Source organism: Protobothrops mucrosquamatus, unplaced genomic scaffold (genome assembly GCF_001527695.2).
Source record: "Protobothrops mucrosquamatus isolate PMUCROS unplaced genomic scaffold, P.Mucros_1.0 scaffold305, whole genome shotgun sequence".
NCBI classification, from domain to species: domain Eukaryota; kingdom Metazoa; phylum Chordata; class Lepidosauria; order Squamata; family Viperidae; genus Protobothrops; species Protobothrops mucrosquamatus.
Window position 1 is genome coordinate 527,669 of NW_015386647.1, and position 19,147 is coordinate 546,815.

At 39.7% G+C, this 19,147-nt stretch overlaps 1 protein-coding gene across 1 annotated transcript in view; it reads left to right on the forward strand.

Annotated features, from left to right (window-relative positions):
• Positions 1-10,307: 10,307 nt before the first annotated feature.
• Positions 10,308-19,147, forward strand: part of GRIN2C (glutamate ionotropic receptor NMDA type subunit 2C) — a gene marked incomplete at its 3' end in the record, with an annotated part of 30,046 nt that continues 21,206 nt past the window's right edge. Inside the window, exon 1 of the mRNA XM_015815057.1 lies at positions 10,308-10,348. Coding sequence (XP_015670543.1) covers positions 10,308-10,348 — 41 coding nt within the window. The remainder of the gene's footprint in view (positions 10,349-19,147) is intronic.

Sequence of the window (19,147 nt, forward strand, 5' to 3'; positions counted from 1 at the left end):
TCTCTCTCTCTCTCTCTCTCTCTCTCTCTCTCTCTCTCTCTCTCTCTCTCTCTCTCTCTCTCTCTCTCTCTCTCCATTTGCTTCCTTTTTGTATTTTTACCATTGTTAGTCCTTGGTTCTTTCACTTTACATTAAAGCATAATGTAAATAATAGTGTGCATAAAACACCAACAACCAAGTGCTACAAAAGTGCCCATCAGGCCTAAAGTCTATGATGATGAGGGTTTTTTTTTCCAGAAGGGCCCAAGCTTATTGTATCTCCTGGCACCCAACAAAATCTAGTACTCAGCAGCAAAACAGCCAATGGGCATTTTTCCAAGACATGCCTAGCCTGTCATCTGAGAAAAGCAAGTAAAAAAAGTAAGGCCTTAATTTTTAAACAGATTTTCAAAGTTTTAATTTCTAGGGAGAAATAGAATACTTTCTGCAGTAGTTTAGTACATCTTGTCTAGAGGCTCTTTAATGGAGAAACTGCTGTGCTGTCCTTTTCACAAATCTACCACCTTCATCATAAAAGACATGCAGAACGATATATATATATATATACTGAGTAAGAGTTGGAAGGGACTTTGGAGGTCTTCTAGTCCACCCCCTATTCAAGCAGGAGACCCTATACCATTTCAGATAAATGGTTGTTGCATCTCTTTTTTAAAAACCTCCAGTGGGGAGCATTCACAGCTTCTGGAGGCAGGTTGTTCCACTGGTTAATTGTTCTAACTGTCAGGAAATGTCCCCTTAGTTCTAGGTTGCTTCTCTCCTTGATTAGTTTCCATCCATTGCTTCTTGTCCTGCCTTCAGTTGCTTTGGAAAATAGCTTGACTCCCTCTTCTTTGTGGCAGCCCCTGAGATTTTGGAACACTGCTATCATGTCCCCCCTCATCCTTCTCTTCATTAAACTAGACATATCCAATTCCTGCAATTGTTGTTTATATGTTTTAGCTTCCAGTCCCCTGATCATCTTAGTTGCTCTTCTCTGTACTCTTTCTAGAGTCTCAACATCTTTTTTACATCGTAGTGACCAAACCTGGATGCATATTCCAAGTGTGGTCTTACCAAGCCATTGTAAAGTGGTATTAATACTTCATGTGATCTTGATTCTATCCCTCTATTGATGCAGCCTAGAACTGTGTTGGCTTTTTTGGCAGCTGCAGCACATTGCTGGCTCATATTTAAGTGATTGTCCACTAAGACTCCAAGATCCCTCTCACAGTTATTGCTATTGAATCAGGTACCACCTATGTTATACCTACTCTATTTTGAGTGTTTGTGTGTATGTGTGTGTAGTAGTAGTAATAATAGTAGTGAAACTTTTGAAGGTATGTCCATCTAATCAAGGCAGACTTAATGTCCTCTAAAGAGGTTACGTTTTCTGTTATTTCATTTTATTCTCTCAAAAATGAAGCAGCTGCAAATGTTTCAGTGTTTCTCTATCATTGCCTATGGATGATTTTTTAAAAAACTGAATCTTGAAATAGCATGCATCAGGAGTTTCTCTTTGCCTCTTGAATCACAATCTTGATTTCAGTCACACCCTCTTCAGTCCCCTAGGCAAATAATCTCATTGCTGATTTGCACAGCACTAGAATGTACATCATCATCATATGCTGCCTTGAGGTGATTGCCATGGTCCTTTCTCTTGCTTGATGGAACGTAGCACAATCCATACATACCAGTTCAGAGTGGACTTGTAGCTGTTTAGATCATTGTATGTCTATGAGCTGGGAAATATCTTCATTGTCTCTGACGTTTGACTGAGTAGTTTTGACATTTCTTATTGCTACTGCATTCAGAGTGTGTAGCAACAATTTATCTATTGTAACCCTCTAAAATACACAATATACTGACAAAGACAGGTTTTTCTTTCTACATCCATTTGTTTGAAGATGTCAGTTGGAGTGGTGAGTGCTCTGTTTCCCTTTTACAGGCCCTAATGGGATATTTTCAACTAGCAAACTTGGTTAGTAATATCGGGCCAGAGGTTCTACATATTAAAACTGCTAAGATATCAGTGCTTTGCTTCAAAGGTTTGACTGTACACTTCTTCAGAGCTGCTTCATGCAGCAACATGGTCCCCTTGTTGTTTCTAAGAGGGAATGTTGCTTCATTGTGCTCTGCTTTGGAATTTCTTCAATCCTCTTTTGCAGAACTTGTGTTGGGCAATGGTCTAAGAGGAGCCTGGATTCCCACACTAGGCAGTGTTGGTGATGCTGCAGGAAAAAAGAACAAATGAAAGCATTAGGCTGGGAGTATATTTCTTTTCTTTCTTTATTATTTATGAAGTTTACTTTCAGATATTTTTTTTAAATGCAAGCTGAGATAGATATCCTGGTTATGCTAAAAAGGGTAAATGTCCCATGAACCCAAGTATATATAGTTTGGCTCAGATCTATGAATTCTATACCAGGGCTTTTCAACCTTAATGATGATGATGATGATGATGATGATAAAGTTGGAAGGGATCTTGGAGGTCATCTAGTCCAACCCTCTGCTGAGACAGGAAACCCTATAACATTTCGGACAAATGGCTGTCCAGTTTCTTCTTAAAAACTTCCAGTGTTGGAGTATTCACCGCTTCTGGAGGCAGGTTGTTCCACTGGTTAATTGTTCTAACTGTCAGGAAGTTTCTCCTTAGTTCTAGGTTGCTTTTCTCCTTGATTAGTTTCCATCTGTTGCTTCTTGTCCTGCCCTCAGGCGCTTTGGAGAATAGCTTGACTCCCTCTTCTTTGTGGCAGCCCCTGAGATATTGGAACACTGCTATCATGTCCCCCCTCATCCTTCTCTTCATTAAACTAGACCTTTTCACTCATTGTACCACTTTTAGGATATGGCAATATCCGAGTACCACCAGTCGCCTAGCAAGGTGTCAAAAACTTGATGATAAAAAAAGGAAAGGAAAAAAGTGATGAAGTACAGGTAGTCCTCAACTTACAACAGTTCGCTTAGTGACTGTTCGAAGTTACAATGGCACTGAAAAAGTGCCCTCCAAGCCACAGCCGAGCAAGACACCTGCCTGCCCGCCCGGCCGCGCTCTTCCTCCTGTCCGAAGTTTTCATTGTTGTGAGCATTTCTGTTGAGGATTGGCAGTGGGAGGGTGGGGGGTGTTTGGTTTTTATTCCCTCCATCTGCTGGGTGGTTGCAGCAGGTTTTGGTCACTTCACATGACCCTGGGACACTGTGACCATCATAAATATGAATCAATTGCCAAGCATCTGAATGTAAATCATAAGACCCTGGAGATGCTGCAACATTTCAGCTGATCGGCGCTTCTTCTGGGCTTGGCAGAAGTGCCAGGATCAGTGCTGCTTTCCAGTTGATTGGTGCTTCTTCTGGGCTCAGCGGAAACGCCAGGATCAGCGCCGAGCTCCAGCTGAAGCTTGGCGCTGATCCTGGCGCTTCCCATGAGCCCTGACAGCCCTGCAGCTCCAGCCATCTCTCGCTCAGGCTTGTGTGGTGCTGCCACCGGTTCAGCTCATTCCCCTCCCCCGCTACCACTTTTCTAGGATGGTCGCAAACCACCTGCCAGGTGCCAATGTACCACAGGTGGTACCCGTACCACTGGTTGAAAAGCCTTGCTCTATACTGTCCATGGCTACTCCTCTATGTGAAGAGCACCAATTAGCTTCCCTTTTGTGCTTCGTAGAAACTAATTTCCATATTCAAGAATCTGTTTCTGAAATTTGCATGGCAAATCCAGTCCCAGATGACCTGGCTGCAATTTCCATTGCCTTCACCTGGAGGGCTTCAGCTGTAGCAGCCTACAGCTGCATGAGTTGTGATATGGCCTGTTAGAAAACAGAACTCTTTTTTTCTGTGTGGAAATAGGAAATCAGTTCAGAGGTGGTACTGCAGTGAAATCTAGTTTGGTTCTGCTTTGTCCCAAGGACTGCAAAATGAGATTTGGTTGTTTTTTTCTACTGTAATCTAGGCTTAAAGCTCAGAAGTTTGAATTTAAAAAATGGTTAACTGTCTATGGACTAGAAATTGCATTGTTCCTCAATTAGAGCCGGTACAAAAGGGACAAACTTCAGTGAGTTTGAATGACTTGTCTTAAAACGAAGCCACTGAATAAATATGCACTACATCTTAGTGGTTCAAGTCCATTAAACCAACCAATATTTTTTTTACATTTTAGTATGATACTTCTGATTGACGAAAATAACAAATACCAATAGCAATAATAATTGGATGTTGGAATACATGGAGACCACAGAACAGAAGAGAAAGAACTGGAGAAAAATCACAAAATATAAAGACCTGCTAATAGAATTAGAGTGACTGTAGCAAAAGAAAGCAAAGTACCAATAGTAATAGGTGCCTTGGGTGCAATCCCTAAAAAACTGGATCTCCACTTGAACATCATCAGCACTGACAAATTCACCACCAGTCAACTGCAAAAGGCGGCTTTACTTGGAACAGCTTACATCCTACGATGATACTTTTAATACTATCAAACAACATCTGCCCATCCCAGGTTCTTGAAAAGGACTTGATAAATGAATTCATGGATAAAAATATGGAATCCAGTCTAAACTTCTGATTGACTATTACTAAATAAAACATGGTAATTTAGAGGGATGCAGGGATGCGGAAGTGGTGCAGGATTCATCATTTTCTTTTTGTTATTTGTTTTAAATAACTGATGATGCTGAATTTAGAATCTACCCTGTGATTCTTGCCTTCAACCTCAAAGAATAGGATAAAGGCATACAGTATTTTTCCATTTTGGGTAGTCCTGATCAACCTGACAACTCTTGAATTTTGCTATCTCATGGCTTCTTTGGTTAGCTTAGTACCTGGCTCTGTGCCAGGTGGGGAAAAACAAAACTCCTGGATCCTTTGGATTCCAAGAAACAAGGGCACTGAAAAGAAAACAAGGGAAACTGGTGCCTTGTTTAGGCATCTGCTTTGGAATCTTCCCACCCCCACCATCCTTTCTCATGAAGCTACTGTCAAGCCTTGTTGCACCCAGGGTCTGGGGAAAGGGTCTTGGTAGATTGCCATGAATAACTCCTTCCATATAGCCGAGCTAGTTGGGGGGCCACATTGGCTGAAGCATGAGATACAAATTCTGGTTTGTAAGTGAACTATGAACTCTCTTGCATGAGAAAAGTAGTAGCAGTTGGGACAGATGCAGCCTTCAATATAGTTAAATGGCCTTGGAGACAAATTAAAACAGGCAAATCATGGATGTAAGACTCTTTGTTTTTTCTTTCTACAGCTCTTGGGTAGTTGGTGCTATACAGCATTCTTCATGAAATATTGATGACAGAACTAAAAATACTTGAAATTTACTGCAAATGTGAAAGGGATTGTTTCTCCTAGCAATTTGGCTACATGTGATTAGTGTGTGTGCATGTGAATGTGTGTTTATGAATATTTGTAGTTTCTAGGACCGTGAACTCCATCTCTGGTCCACCACCATGTTTTATTTTTGTGGCCTTAATGTCTATTCCATTGGGATTAGAGAAATCTGAAAGGACATTTGAGCATTTGAAAGGGGCACTAAGCAACTGCAAGTAGTTCACAATTTTCTTCCATCCTCATCTCTGCAAGCTAGTACACTGACCTCATCTCAACCTTATGATGAACTGAACCAATTCTTCATTGTCTTCAATCATAAGAGGGATGAATTACTGTGGTCCAATACGTGCAGATACATGTCCACAGCATGAGTGGGAGAAATCTTGCAAATCAGGAATCTCTCTCTCTCTTTCCTTTCTCTCTCTCTCCTCCTCCTCCCCCCGAATTTGGTCTAGCAGTTAAGGCACCAGGCTAGAAAGCAGGAGACAGTGAGTTCTAGTTCCAACTTAACCTGCTGGGTGACCTTGGGCCAGTCACATTCTCAGCCCAACTCACCTTACAGGGATGTTGTGGGGAAAATAGGAGACGGAAGTTGTGTTGGGTATGTTTGCCACCTTGAATTATCTGAATGATTGGTAGACTAGAATTTGAGTCTTTCTATTCCTAACCCTACACTTTCACCAGTACAATTCACTAATACTTAGTATAAAGTATAAAAGTTATATGTACACACTGTAGTGTGAACACATTCCTTGATCCTGCAGACAGATACCCTCCTACTAAGGCTAAGTCTTTTCTTCCATGGCTCCCATCCTCTGGAACATTGTTCCCCTCCCTCCCAGGTAATATACCTACCCACCCTTTTGACCTTCTGAAAGAGCCTGAAAATGTGGCTCTTCCAATTGGCCTGACCATGTCATTCTAGAGGTGGTTAATAGAGTAAGATAAGACCCCCACCTCCTGTGCATCTTGCTCTCTTCCTTATCGTCTTTGTTAATGGTGCAGAAGGCGGTGCAGAGAGTGGTGAGGATGGCCGAAAAGATCATTGGCAGCTCCCTCCCTGCCATCCAGAACATAGCACAGAAGTGCTGCTTGAGCAGGGTCCGTAAGATTATCTGTGACACTACACATCCTCTTCACGACCTGTTTTCCTTGTTACCTTCTGGGAGGAGGCTTCGTGGTATCCGTAGCAGAACATCCAGATTCAGCCATAGTTTCATTCCATACTCTCAAGCTTCCTCCTTCCGTAATATATTCAAGATGGTCAGTATTTAATATTTATTTGCTATGTATATGTAGGGGTGTGGGTCTATACATATGTTGTACATAGTATGTTTAGGTGTGTGTCATGTATGTGTTTCACTTTGAGAGCAGGCAACTAAATTTCATTTTTGATGTGTGCTGTTGTGCCCACAGTTTTAAAAAAATGTCAATAAAGGTTATCTTATTATCTTAACGTTTAAGTCAATTTTACTGTTTTCATTGTTTTAATGTTTTATCTTGTTACTTATATTGATTCTAACCTGCCTTGAGCCACCTCTAGGCGAGATGGGTGGCATATAAGTTTAATAAATAAATAAATAGGATGGGGGAAACTATCAGCTTGCAAGTTCAATCCAAATCAATGAGCATCTGAATATCAAAATAATTGAGGGGGGAAAGGAGTAAAAAGAACCCAGGATATATAATCTATAGTTTCCTCTTTCATATCTACTATCTTTTTTCTCCCAAAACACATGAAAGGGACCTTCGCTGTAGTCAATAGGTGCAGGGTTTAACCCCTAGATTCGGATGAAATGCCATCTTCAAATCTCAACTGAGATAAACATTTGAGCAATCAAGATCTTGCAAAGAAAGATAGAGCCTTTCATACAGGGAGAAATGCCAAATGAACAAGCCATTTTCAAATCAGATAGCTAACATGATGCTGAGGAATCTTTACAATAAGCAAGAAGCTGCTGTAAGAACTTGAATTTGGAGAAATTGCTTCAGAATAGGGAAGGGGTGAGATAAAGGCACATATTTTTTTCCTATAGCTAATTTGTATACAGTGACTACAGTATATTATAAAATTGGCAGGACTGAAAGATATGTGATAGCTGGAGTCAGTATTGGAAGCTGAATCATAGGTGACACTATTTTGTAAACTTAAAGTAAGGAAAGTAAAAAAAATGAAAAATGAATAATCTGGGTAAATGTCAGTTATTAAGACAAAGTAACATAACCAATTTGCTTCACGAACTTACATCTGACAGTGAAGATATAGATAGATATAGATGATAGATAGTTTTGGTGTATGGGGTTCAAAAATAAAAATGGACATTGTGAAGGATTAAACTTAGGGAGGAAAGCAACGACCAACTTATGGTAGGTAAAGCCACAAAAGGAAAAGAATATTTCAAAGATCAGAATTATTACTGCAGTGGTCTTTCCAATGGTAATGAACAGCTGTGAAAGCTGAAGAGAAAGAAAAGAAAGGAAAGGAAAGGAAAGGAAAGGAAGGAAGGAAGGAAGGAAGGAAGGAAGGAAGGAAGGAAGGAAGGAAGGAAGGAAGGAAGGAAGGAAGGAAGGAAAAAAAGAGAGAGAAGCATTTAAATTATTGATTAGGAAATAATTAATAAGAATATCATTAACTCCAAGAAAAATTGGTTAGTCCTGAATCAAATCAAAGGCTTACTGCTCCCATGAGGCAATTATTAGCAAGCAGAAACTCATATACTTGGAACATGTGACATGGACAGATAATAACCTTGGCAAGATTCAACAAAGTAGAAAGGCGGGCAAGCCTTAAGTTGGATAGATGGGATAAAAGAAATCATAAGACTGTCCTTGGAAGACCTACAGGGTATTACTGGATCCATATTGTGGTAGCAAATATTTGTCAATGCTGTTACCAGGAGTCAAGCTTGATTCAATAGCAACTAATTAACTAGTTTATCTCAAGGGTTATTTATGCCAATCCCTTCTCTGATATCAGGATATTCTGAATGGGGAAAATAACAACAACAACAACAACAAATGATTGAATTCCTAATAATCTGCAGAGAATCTTTACGTCTTTCTCCATTAGGATTGGTATACTGCATTCCTTTTTCACCCCACCATGGTTCAATTCTCATTAAGCATCTCTTGTTGACTGCATATGGCTATTACCTTTCTTCAAAAGGTATTATTGCTATAAAGTACAGTGATTTCTGGGTATACTGCACTGAGCTGCACCATTGCCTTTCCATGGGTACAGGTGGCAAGTGAGAGTTGTTAATTCCTGCTTTCTGAGTTGGATGCAAAAAAACATAATCACATCAGGTAAATTGACTCTCATTAGCCAAAGATGGGCAAGGTGAGGAGAGCTGGCTGTCTTGCATGGGCAGTAAAGCTGGCAAAGGGAAAAGGCAAACGAATCTGATTCACCACCGGACAAATCTCTTTTGTCTCTTTAAGAGTCTTTCTATGGAGCATCCAACAGAATGTTTTATTATATTGAATTGGGCCATGTGCTATTTATGTGCATCACCAAGAATGTGATAATTCACCTTTTTAACTCATAACTCACAACAGAAGCTCACTATAAACTTGACAACCTGAACAGCATATATAGATATATATAGGACAAGAGATGGCAGAACCTCGGGGTGGAGTGAAAAGGGGAGCAGACTAGAATCCTTACCTAGTCACAAGAGAACTGAGCCCAAGCCCCCTTGTCTAACTCTAAGCATTAGTTGAGAAAATTCTGCTGCATAGGCTTTTAGCAATAAATCAGTTTAATAGAAGCCTATGTGAACTTGGTCTTTTGTATCTGGAAATATGAGAAAGAAAAAGTTTAGATTTTGTCCACTGTGGACATAAACACTTCCTCTGAGTCTGCATCTATTTCTGAGCATTACCAACTCTTTCAGTAAAGAACTCTGATTGCTTACCCATTCCTTCTTCCTAAACATAGTATGGACAGTTTGCAAAAGATTAGGTAAAAGTTTGGAGGATATGACTACTAATTGTGGTAGCTAAGAAGATTCTACTATGGCAGGATATTAATATGTGTTCTCATGCTCAACTAAGTTAATGAGATGTCAGTGAACAAATGCACCAGCTGAGAAATAACTATTACATAATGGGGTGCTGAACTAGAGAATCCTCTGAGCTAAGCAGGACTCTTAATAAAGTTTAAATGATCTGAAGCATTGAAGAGAGTTGAAATAGTCTTGACAGTCCTCTTTCATGGGGTGGGCATAGAAGAAGTAATGGATGTTTTGGGATGGGGGAACCTAATAATTCACTTCTTTCTGGGTATGACTTCTAAAAAAGAAACAACTGTTTAGGTTATGAGCTCTCCCACCCTAAATATGGGTAATCCTCAAGTTACGAATGTAATAGAGTCTGCCAATTACATTTTTAACCTGAGGGTTCATTGATTGGATCACATTAAATGAACGTGATCCCTCCCTGCTTTCCCCAATGCATTTGTTAATTGAATGCACAGATTGTTAAGTGCACATGAGATATCTCAGGGTGGGGAAGACCATGGGGGGGCCTAGTGCTGGAACAGGCCACCTGCTTCCAACCACCCAAGGCCTCCCCCAACCCACTGAGATAGCTCATGCTCCCTTGGGGTCCCCATAGTTGCTTTCTCTCCCCCCTCCCAATCCTGCCCTGCTGGGTCTCCACAGACATTGGACCTGCTTTGCTAGCCTCCCAGATTCCACTTGCTCCTCCCCACCCCATTTCCGATTGCTCACTTACCTTTTCAAAGATCTCCAGAGCTCCAGAACAGGCTGACCCACTCCCTGAAGTGGCTCATTCAAACCAGCCACCTAGCAGCCAACAGAAGGCTGTTGCAGCACCGTGCAGGCCGGGACGAAATGAGGCCTGCAGGAATGTTGGCCTCATGGCAGAAAAATAGCAGATTTTTACTCATATGTTGGTGAAGCTATAAGAACGTGAGATCTAAGGAAAATAAGTTCACCAGCATCTGAGAAAAAGGCTGCTGCGTGAATGAGCAGCTTCAGGGAATGGATCAGCCTGTTTTGGAGCTCTGGAGATCTTTGAAAAGGTAAGTGAGCGATCGGAAATGGGGTGGGGAGGAGCAAGTGGAATCCAGGAGGCTAGCAAAACAGGCCCAGTGACTGTGGAGATCTGGCGGGGCAGGATGGGGGAGAAATAGGCAGGGGGCATTTTGCAGCATCTCTGCGGTCGTTTGTAAGGTCAGACAACCGCTGTGATACTGCAACATACGTAACTTCGGGACTGGGTCGTAAGTAGTTTTTTGGGGGGGTGGGGGTCATAATTTTGATTGGTCACTAAGTGAACTGCTGTAAATCAAGGAATACCTGTATTTTTCTTTGAAATAAGCCTGATTGATTTTGATGGACTAATGTCAACTGAATTAATGCACTGAACATTGAATTCTGTGTTGGTGCCATTGATCTTGAATTAAACCATCAGTTAATTCATTCAATTATAATTTAGAGTATATTGTAGGGATGATTAAGAATTTGTTTATTTTATTTTTTTAAAATATATAGAACCAACCGAAAGTGTAAATTTCTTCATAAATGGAATTGAAAAATGTTTTTTTAATGCAAGCTTGGAAGAAAGAAAATAACAACAGCACTGAGGCTGAGAGCTCTTAAGCAGTCTCTGGCCTGTGCTTTGCTGCCTGACTCTAAGAAAATTCTGTCTGGGCTGAGACACTTCATAATAGCTACCACATTCTCCCAGGGGGCAATTGTCCTGCTCCTGTGTCGTCCTACCGCCAATAGTTTTCCTTTCTATGGTCAAGCTTTATTGGATGTGTGTATGTGTGTAAGTGTGTTTATGTGGGCGTGCACTTGCATGCATTTATACACACACATAGATAAATAGGTAGATACATTACATACAAAATTTATGTATTGAAAATACTGTAAATTGAATTTATGCTGAATTAAAACATCAAGAAATACATACAACAATTAGATTAACATTTTAAAAAATCCTTTCTTACCACCCTGCTGGTCTCTAATCTAGATTTACTCATCAGTTAAATTACAATAATGCATTGGTTATAATACTTGCCTTGCAAAGAGAAAGTTGCTGGTTTGAATCCTAACATATTCATTACTTTTTTTTTTATTCTTGGACTTTATTACTTTTTTTCAATGTCATGTAGTGAACAATTTATTATTTCTCCAGTCACTTAAGGTGAAATCAAGAAGGAACGGAATCCTTTCCCCTCAAGTGACTGGTAAAATGGTAAAATGATATACAACTGATTTTAATAAAATAAAAGCCCAGGGGAAAGTGGGTCACTGAGAGTGAGAAAAATACTATTTTGAAAAAAATCTACCAGGTTTCCAAACAGCAAACTTCTGTTTACAAAACAATTCTTACAAGCATTGTGCTATTATTGCATTACTGATAAAGGTAACTCTAGAGCTCTGAACAGTTCTAAAAGATATTAGAGAAGAGGGAAACTATAGTATTGATTCAGTTGAAGGGGCATGAGCCTCTGTTAAGTAGCTAATAAACTACGGGGCTAGACTGCAATGAAGTAGAGCATACAACATTCCAAACAGACACAAATTTCAAGGTAACTTAAGGGAGAAAATTGTACTTTAATAACGTTAAAACACACCTGGGAGGCACATCTGCAATCAGAGAGATTAAGTGTAAAGCAATACAGTATCATTTGTTCCGGCCTTCCAAAAATGTTTCTGACCCATTCTGGTAAAAGAGCAGTATGGATAAGCGGTTAAAGAAGAAGAATCTGCTTGGGTTGCCACTCATTTGTCTTTTTCAGCAGCTGTTTATATTTTGAGGTTTCATTAATATAAATAAAATTTTATTATAAAGAGAGTTTGTCCATATATTTAATTGGCACAAGCCATTTCTCATAAGGCGTACAATCAAATGGAAACTAATAAATTTAACATGAGTAATGAGTTATGTCACTACTCTGGTGATAGAAGACATGCTTTGCATGCAGAATGTTCCAAATTTCATTTCTGGCCTCTCTAATTACAAGGATCACAATAAGCTGCCGTGCCTCAGATCTGAAGTTCTGCCACACGTCTGAGTGGATAGGATCGGTTGGTTCAATTCATAGGAAGAATTGTTAAGTTATGTGTTCTAAATTAAACAGTGAGAGCATTTACTCATTATGCTAACCATCATGTATTTTAGTCATGGGTTTTAGTGGTAATCACAAAACCTAAACAATGGTGTTCAAACCACAACTTATTCTGGGCCAAGCAAACTACATTATGCAGTAATTCATTATTTGAACTATAGCTAATCTGATATATTTAATAAGTTTACAATTCTGTTCTTAAGCCAGGGATACAATAGTTCTGGGCTACAGATGTTGTCGTTCCTCACCTTTAGTCATACTGTTTGGACTTGGTGGGACTTGTGGTGTTATAACATCTGCAGATGCTACTACAGATTCTCATGTTGAGGAAGATCTCAGGTGGGAAATATATTCCATGCTGGAACATCAGCAGTGGTGTCTGTGGAGATTCTCAAGACATCCAGGTGTGGTCCATCTGCATTTGAAAGACAAAGCTTACTCTTCTGAAGACAGCAAACTCCACATTTTGGATAGAGAGGACCATTGGTTTGAAAGATGGGTAAAATAATTCATCTATGTTGGAATTGAATACCCCTTCCTCAACAGAGGAGGACTAAGACACCTCCTATCTCCAGTTTACAACGCAGCCCTTGCAGAAGTTCCAAGATTCCACAACCAATTACATTCTGATTCAGATGACCCTGAGAGTACAGATAAACCCCCAAGTGTCCTCTACAGCTCTCAGAGAGTGCTAACGACCAGATGACTTCAAATAAATACAATCCTTCCATTCCCCCACCCCCATCCTATCGGAACCTATGCTTCCATTCCCCCACCCCCATCCTATCGGAACCTATCCTTCCATTCCCCCACCCCCATCCTATCGGAACCTATCCTTCCATCCCCCCACCATCAGAACGGATGAAATTTTGGATGAGAAGCGGAACGTTTTCTTTTTTCTTTCTCAAGAAAAAACAAAAACAGTCCAGTTGCCTTTTGAAGAAGAAAAAAACACCTTTGAGATCAGCAGTGGTGATGGTTGCAGGAAGAGAACACTCAGAAGATCCCAGTGAACTGATGGAATCTACTCCGCTGGGACATTGTGACAGTGGCCACAGGAAGGAAGGGATTAAAAAAAAATGCTGGGCTGGAGGTGGGGGTAGGTGCTGCCCTAAGATACTGGTGGGAGTGGTGGTAGGGAAGCAAGGGGAAAAGGGTGCTGGCAAGATCAAGAACAAGTGGCCCAAAGGATATTTTGCAGTGGGACATTAGTAGTGGAGACAGCCTCCTTCAGAAAGAAGAGAGGGGAAGTGCTGAAAAGATTAACAACAGACCGATGATATACTATGATGAGACATTCATACCAATGAATGCAGAAAAAGAGAAAAGTTTGGAATCCCATACAGGTTGTCCTGTCTTACAACAGTTCAATTAGTGAACTGTTAGAAGTTACAACATCACTGAAAAAAGTGACTTATGACCTTTTTTTCACACTTATAACCACTGCAGCATCTCCATGGTCATGTGATCAAAATTTGGATGCTTGGCAACTGGTTCATATTTATGATAGTTACAGTGTCCCGGGATGATGTGATCCTCTTTTGCGACCTTCTGACAGGCAAAGCCAAAGGGGAATCCAGATTCACTTAACAACTATGTTACTAACTTAAGAGCTGCAGTGATTCACTTGATAACTGTGGAAAGAAAAGTCATAAAATAGGGGAAAATTCACTGAAGAACTGTCTCACTTAGCAACATAAATTTTGGGCTCAGTTGTGGCCGTAAGTCAAGGACTACCAGTATGGGCTGGTGGGATATGCTTAGTGAACATCAGTCCTGGCAGAGACTGCTTGGAAGAACAATGAGGAGCAGGCCAGTGGAATGTGCCATGCTGTGGAGGGAAACCTTGCACTACAGCCCTGTCTGGATTTGATGTCATATGAACCCTGAAACCACCATAGCTTTTCAAGCTGTAGTTCTGATGAACCATGGCTGATACAGAAAAGTTCACCAGAAATACTGGAATCCTGTAGTTTTTGTTATCGGCTTGAAACAAAACATTTTCTCAAGTTTATGCACATCTCTACTCAAACTTTGTCAAGTTTTTGGCATGGAGATTGATTATGTGTATTTGTCACCTGGATGCAGGTTTGATTCAAACCTTCTCAAGACATTTCAGAATAAAATGTAAATCGCCCATTAGATTAGCTCATCTATTGTTGGAATTCAAGTTTGGAGGCACAAGTAATTTCTACCCATAAACCTATCAATTACTAGGAACAATAAATGTAGAGATAATTAGTTGAGGGATTCTGTAAATTTAGCGCTTTTTTTTCCTTGAAAGTTTTGCTTTGGATGCCACTGTGAAATGTGTCTCCTATTGCTTTGATGATATTCTTAGGGCTGCCTTTACTTCCTTCTTCTCTTCTGCAAATGTTCTGACTCTGACTTATACAGTTTAAAGACTGATTGGGTTTTTTTCTCCATAATCAAGAATAACACAGTAACACACTCTTACAGGTAGAAACATATAAATAATTTAGGCTTTCTTATCATCACCATGTTATTGCCTAAATACATCTGAATCTTCATTTCTCTTTCACACAAGCAGTAGTCTCAAAAATAATATACTCCTAATTTTGCTGTTTCTCTCTGTCTGCATTCTTTCTCCTGATTAATTAACTACCGGTATATGCTAGAGCACTTAGAATGCTGTGTGAACCCAGGCATTGATTTTGTATTGTGTGAAAATCAGGCCACTGTAATTCAGTAAACCTACATTTTTCAACTTTTGAAGGTCCATGGGTCTCCTCTTAATTTTCTACCAGGCACTTTTATGAAGTTACTTTTACCTTAGATTAAGTGGCAACCCAAAATTGCCATTTGAAAGCCAATAATATAAAGACAGTAACAACTCACATTGATTAGGAAAAGTGTGTGTATAGCTTTCAGTAGGAGAGTGATATTGCTTACAGTGGGCATATACAGTAGTCTATGAAAAGAGGAATACGAGGATCGATTGGTTTTGATACAGATTTTTATCTTTTATGTTCCTCAGGACCAATTGAGAGAGGGGAAAAAAGGGAAAATATATTCTCTCACTGATCATTTATAGATTTTGTTTAGTCACCATTTGATGAATGAAGGCTCTTCAGCTGTGGGTTGATATAGATAACATGTATCCTTGTGGCTTAACTGATGAAGCCTGAAAGGACCAGTCAGCTAAGGTGGAAGGCCACTGCTCCACATTACACCACGGTCAGCTTCTACCATCTTGACCTGAATGCGGGCATCAGAGCAAGTAAGGCACTTGTGGGAGAGACAGTCAGGAAGACTGAGCCATAGCAGCACTCTGGTCATCTTGCCTGCAATCAACACACTGAGGATCTTTGTGGAAAGTGAATCATTTGGGCTGCAGCCCGCCATCCTTATGAATCCATCACTTGAGGTAAAGGGCTTACTTTGCTTCAGGAGTTGGCCAGCCCTTAGACTATTCAATGCATACTTAGGACATACCTCTCTGTTACGATTGTTATGGGAAACAGAGAACTTTAATGCTGCTGTTTTCTGCTGCAAGTATGTAATGCAAAGGTACAAAAAAGCAGGTTGATGCCCAGGACCACCTGGGAATTCTACAGTTAGACTGGGAAGTCAAAAAACATCCTGGACAATAGCAAAATGAAACCACTCCTTTACTGCTGCCAGTAAAATTGCATAGATGCATTTCCAGAGGTCAAATGCACTTAAAGAGGTCTTTTTTTAACTTGTATATGCCTGAAACTTACGCTAGAACTAAAGGACAAGGAGGCAACAGAATTCTACGAGATATGGAACAAATGTTATGATTGGCTAGAACAGAGAAACAAAAAGATATGATTACTAATGTAAATAATTGTAAATAATATATATGAGATGTATAACACAGTACTGTTAAGGGAAAAAAAAGATTTCCAGGTTCATGAGTATGTGGATTTTGGTGCATTGGATGTAGGAAACATCACTGTAATATTGCTGTTTTCTCATAATAATTACAACCCTCAATTGCAGTATGAATTGCTTGGATCAGGACCCCAGACTAGCTGAAAAATCCTTTTCCAAACTTGTTTGTATTTTGTATACCCATGATTGGCAGCTTTAAGTGCTGCATTCTTCAAAGTCATTAAATCTAATTTCTTTCCCTTAAAGTGCCTTAAATTTTTTATTATTGCTGCTGCTTAATCTTTCAGTTGATGGAGTTGAAGGTACCTATTAGACTGTGAAATACATCTACTCAGACATATACAACTGAATGGAAGACAGGCTGTGCTGTGGCAACTGACACCATAGGGGACAGAGGAGGAAGGGAATGGGAAGAGGAGAGACAGTAGTCCTCCACAGCTTCACTTCAAAGGATGTAAAATTGCACAAGGGCATTGAACTCCTTGGAAGCAAAGGGCAAGTGGGGAAAGAAAGAGGAGCTATGAGAGGGAAATATAAATGCATACATGCATATCTATCATCTATCATCTCTTTCTCTCATCTATGATATAAAAAGAAAGGGATTATAATTTAGCACCCAAAAAATGAGAAGCATGTGTGTATGTAGGTGAGTGAGAAGGAAGGAAGGAAGGAAGGAAGGAAGGAAGGAAGGAAGGAAGGAAGGAAGGAAGGAAGGAAGGAAGGAAGGAAGGAAGGAAAGAAAGAATGATAGGTGAATGTGTTATCTGGAACAGAATATGCCTCACTGTTTCAAGTCACATTTATCTGCCTGCATTTTGTTGGGTTGTAAGGAAACTTGGATCCTCTCTGTAAAATGTGGAGCATCTTAACTTTAAAATAAAAACTCAGAGCCCCTAGTCCCGGTAGAAGAAAATTTTGAGATATATCTGTTCTTTTTTCAAATGATGGCTTTAGAGAAGATGCCAAACCTGATACTATTTCCCACCCCCTTGACTAAAATCAATTTGCCTAAATTTTATCACATTTGATGGTGGATATGACTGTTTGTGTTAATGGGATTTGAGTTGTCCATATATAGAATTCAAAAGTGCTTATTTTTTTGTCTTCATTTGAACTTTAGCAAGATATGTTTTCCAAATGAATTTCTTCCTCTGTTCTTTCCTGTCACTTTTGAATTCTCCTGTTAGCCTAGATTTCTTCATGCTTTTCAGATAGGTGCAAACTGAAAGAAACAATGTCTCATTTCTTAACTTTCTTCCTGATCCTTCTTGATTACTACCAACATCGATTTAGTACTTTTCATTTCAGCAATTGCCCTGCATTTTCTCATTTTTCTCTAGCAAATACCATTGCAGTCCATCAATTTCACCAGATTATACTTCTCTAGGTTCTTAGGTTGTGTTGTAGGAAGAGTGGGGGAATTCTCAATTTTTTCTCAGGGTTAAAAACCAAAAAGACCATATAGAAAGAAAGATGAAGGTTGTGTTGCACTGAGATGACTATTGTAGCTTGGGACAGAGGGTCTGGAATGGGACAACTTGGTGCAGCCAACTCGCCACAGCCAACTTGCTGTGGCCAACTCGCCGTGGCCAACCCACCACAGGACAACTCACTGCGAGACAATTCAACAATTCAAGTATTTAAAATAATTTTAAAATTATTTTAATTTCTGTCATTCACATTTCATTTTGTCCCTCCTTTTGCATCCTTTTTAAAAATGATTATATTCCACCATTTCTTCGATATTAGTGTAAGTTTTGTCCCACAGTGAGTTGGCTGTGGCAAATTGGATGTGCCGAGTTGGCCGTGGCGAGTTGGCTGTGCCGAGTGGGCTGCACTGAGTTGTCCTAGACCCCAGAGAGCCAGCATGGTGAATGGTATTGTGACAAAGATTATGGGCCAGATTCTGGAAAGAGATAGACTCAGATTTCAATTGGCCAGAAAGCTAATCACTCTCAGTAGCCTAACCTAAGTCACAGAACTTTTATAAGACTAATTAATATCTCTTTGTTTCTCTGGGAAGAAGAAAACAATGCAAATCATCTTGGAAAAGATGATATGAAATTAATGCATTGATATCTTTATCTAATACTTTTCAGTTTGATCGGTTTATAAAAGAACACAACTAGTAATCAGGAGCAGAAGAGAAGAAAACATGCAATGAGATCTGTAATGGATTCTGTAGTGGAGATAAATCAAAGCAGCATGTTTATCAAATTTAATATATACTGTATACTAGTTAGATTTTGCTGCTTACTTTGTGGAAAACATTTTCCTTTCCTAATAGGAGTATTTCATTTCTTCCATTCAAGCCAATTGTAGGAAACTCCATAAAGCATTTATGCCTAGTTCCATGTGAAAATTTTAATATTGAAAATGCCCAGAAGTTTAATAACTTTTGTGGCAATTGTATTATGTTTCATGGGTATTCTAAAAACATAATTTCAGAAATGTTACAATGGATGGACAATCACTTTTATGTACCCACCTCTGTTAAAGCATCTGCAAGCTATTCACTCTTCGTTATTTTCCTTAGGAGGAATAGGTATTTGCATGGACTTTACGGTGGTTTAGAACATTTTAATTTGGTGAATCAGTCATTTAATTTCTACGTGCAGAAAATACATAACTGTAATTTGTATCTTGCCAGCAAATATGGGTGCTCTGCAAAATTTAGACTGTACTTGCTCTAATTATTTGTATTAAGGGCTGCTGAAATGTTTCCAGATAGCCTAATGTGGATGGCAGATGGAAATAACAGGAGGGCCAAATCCAATCAGGACTCAGATCTATGTCCAATGAAATGAGAATAAGGTACATTGAAAGCAAGTTCAGCCCAACCCCCCCCCCCCCCCCCCCCCC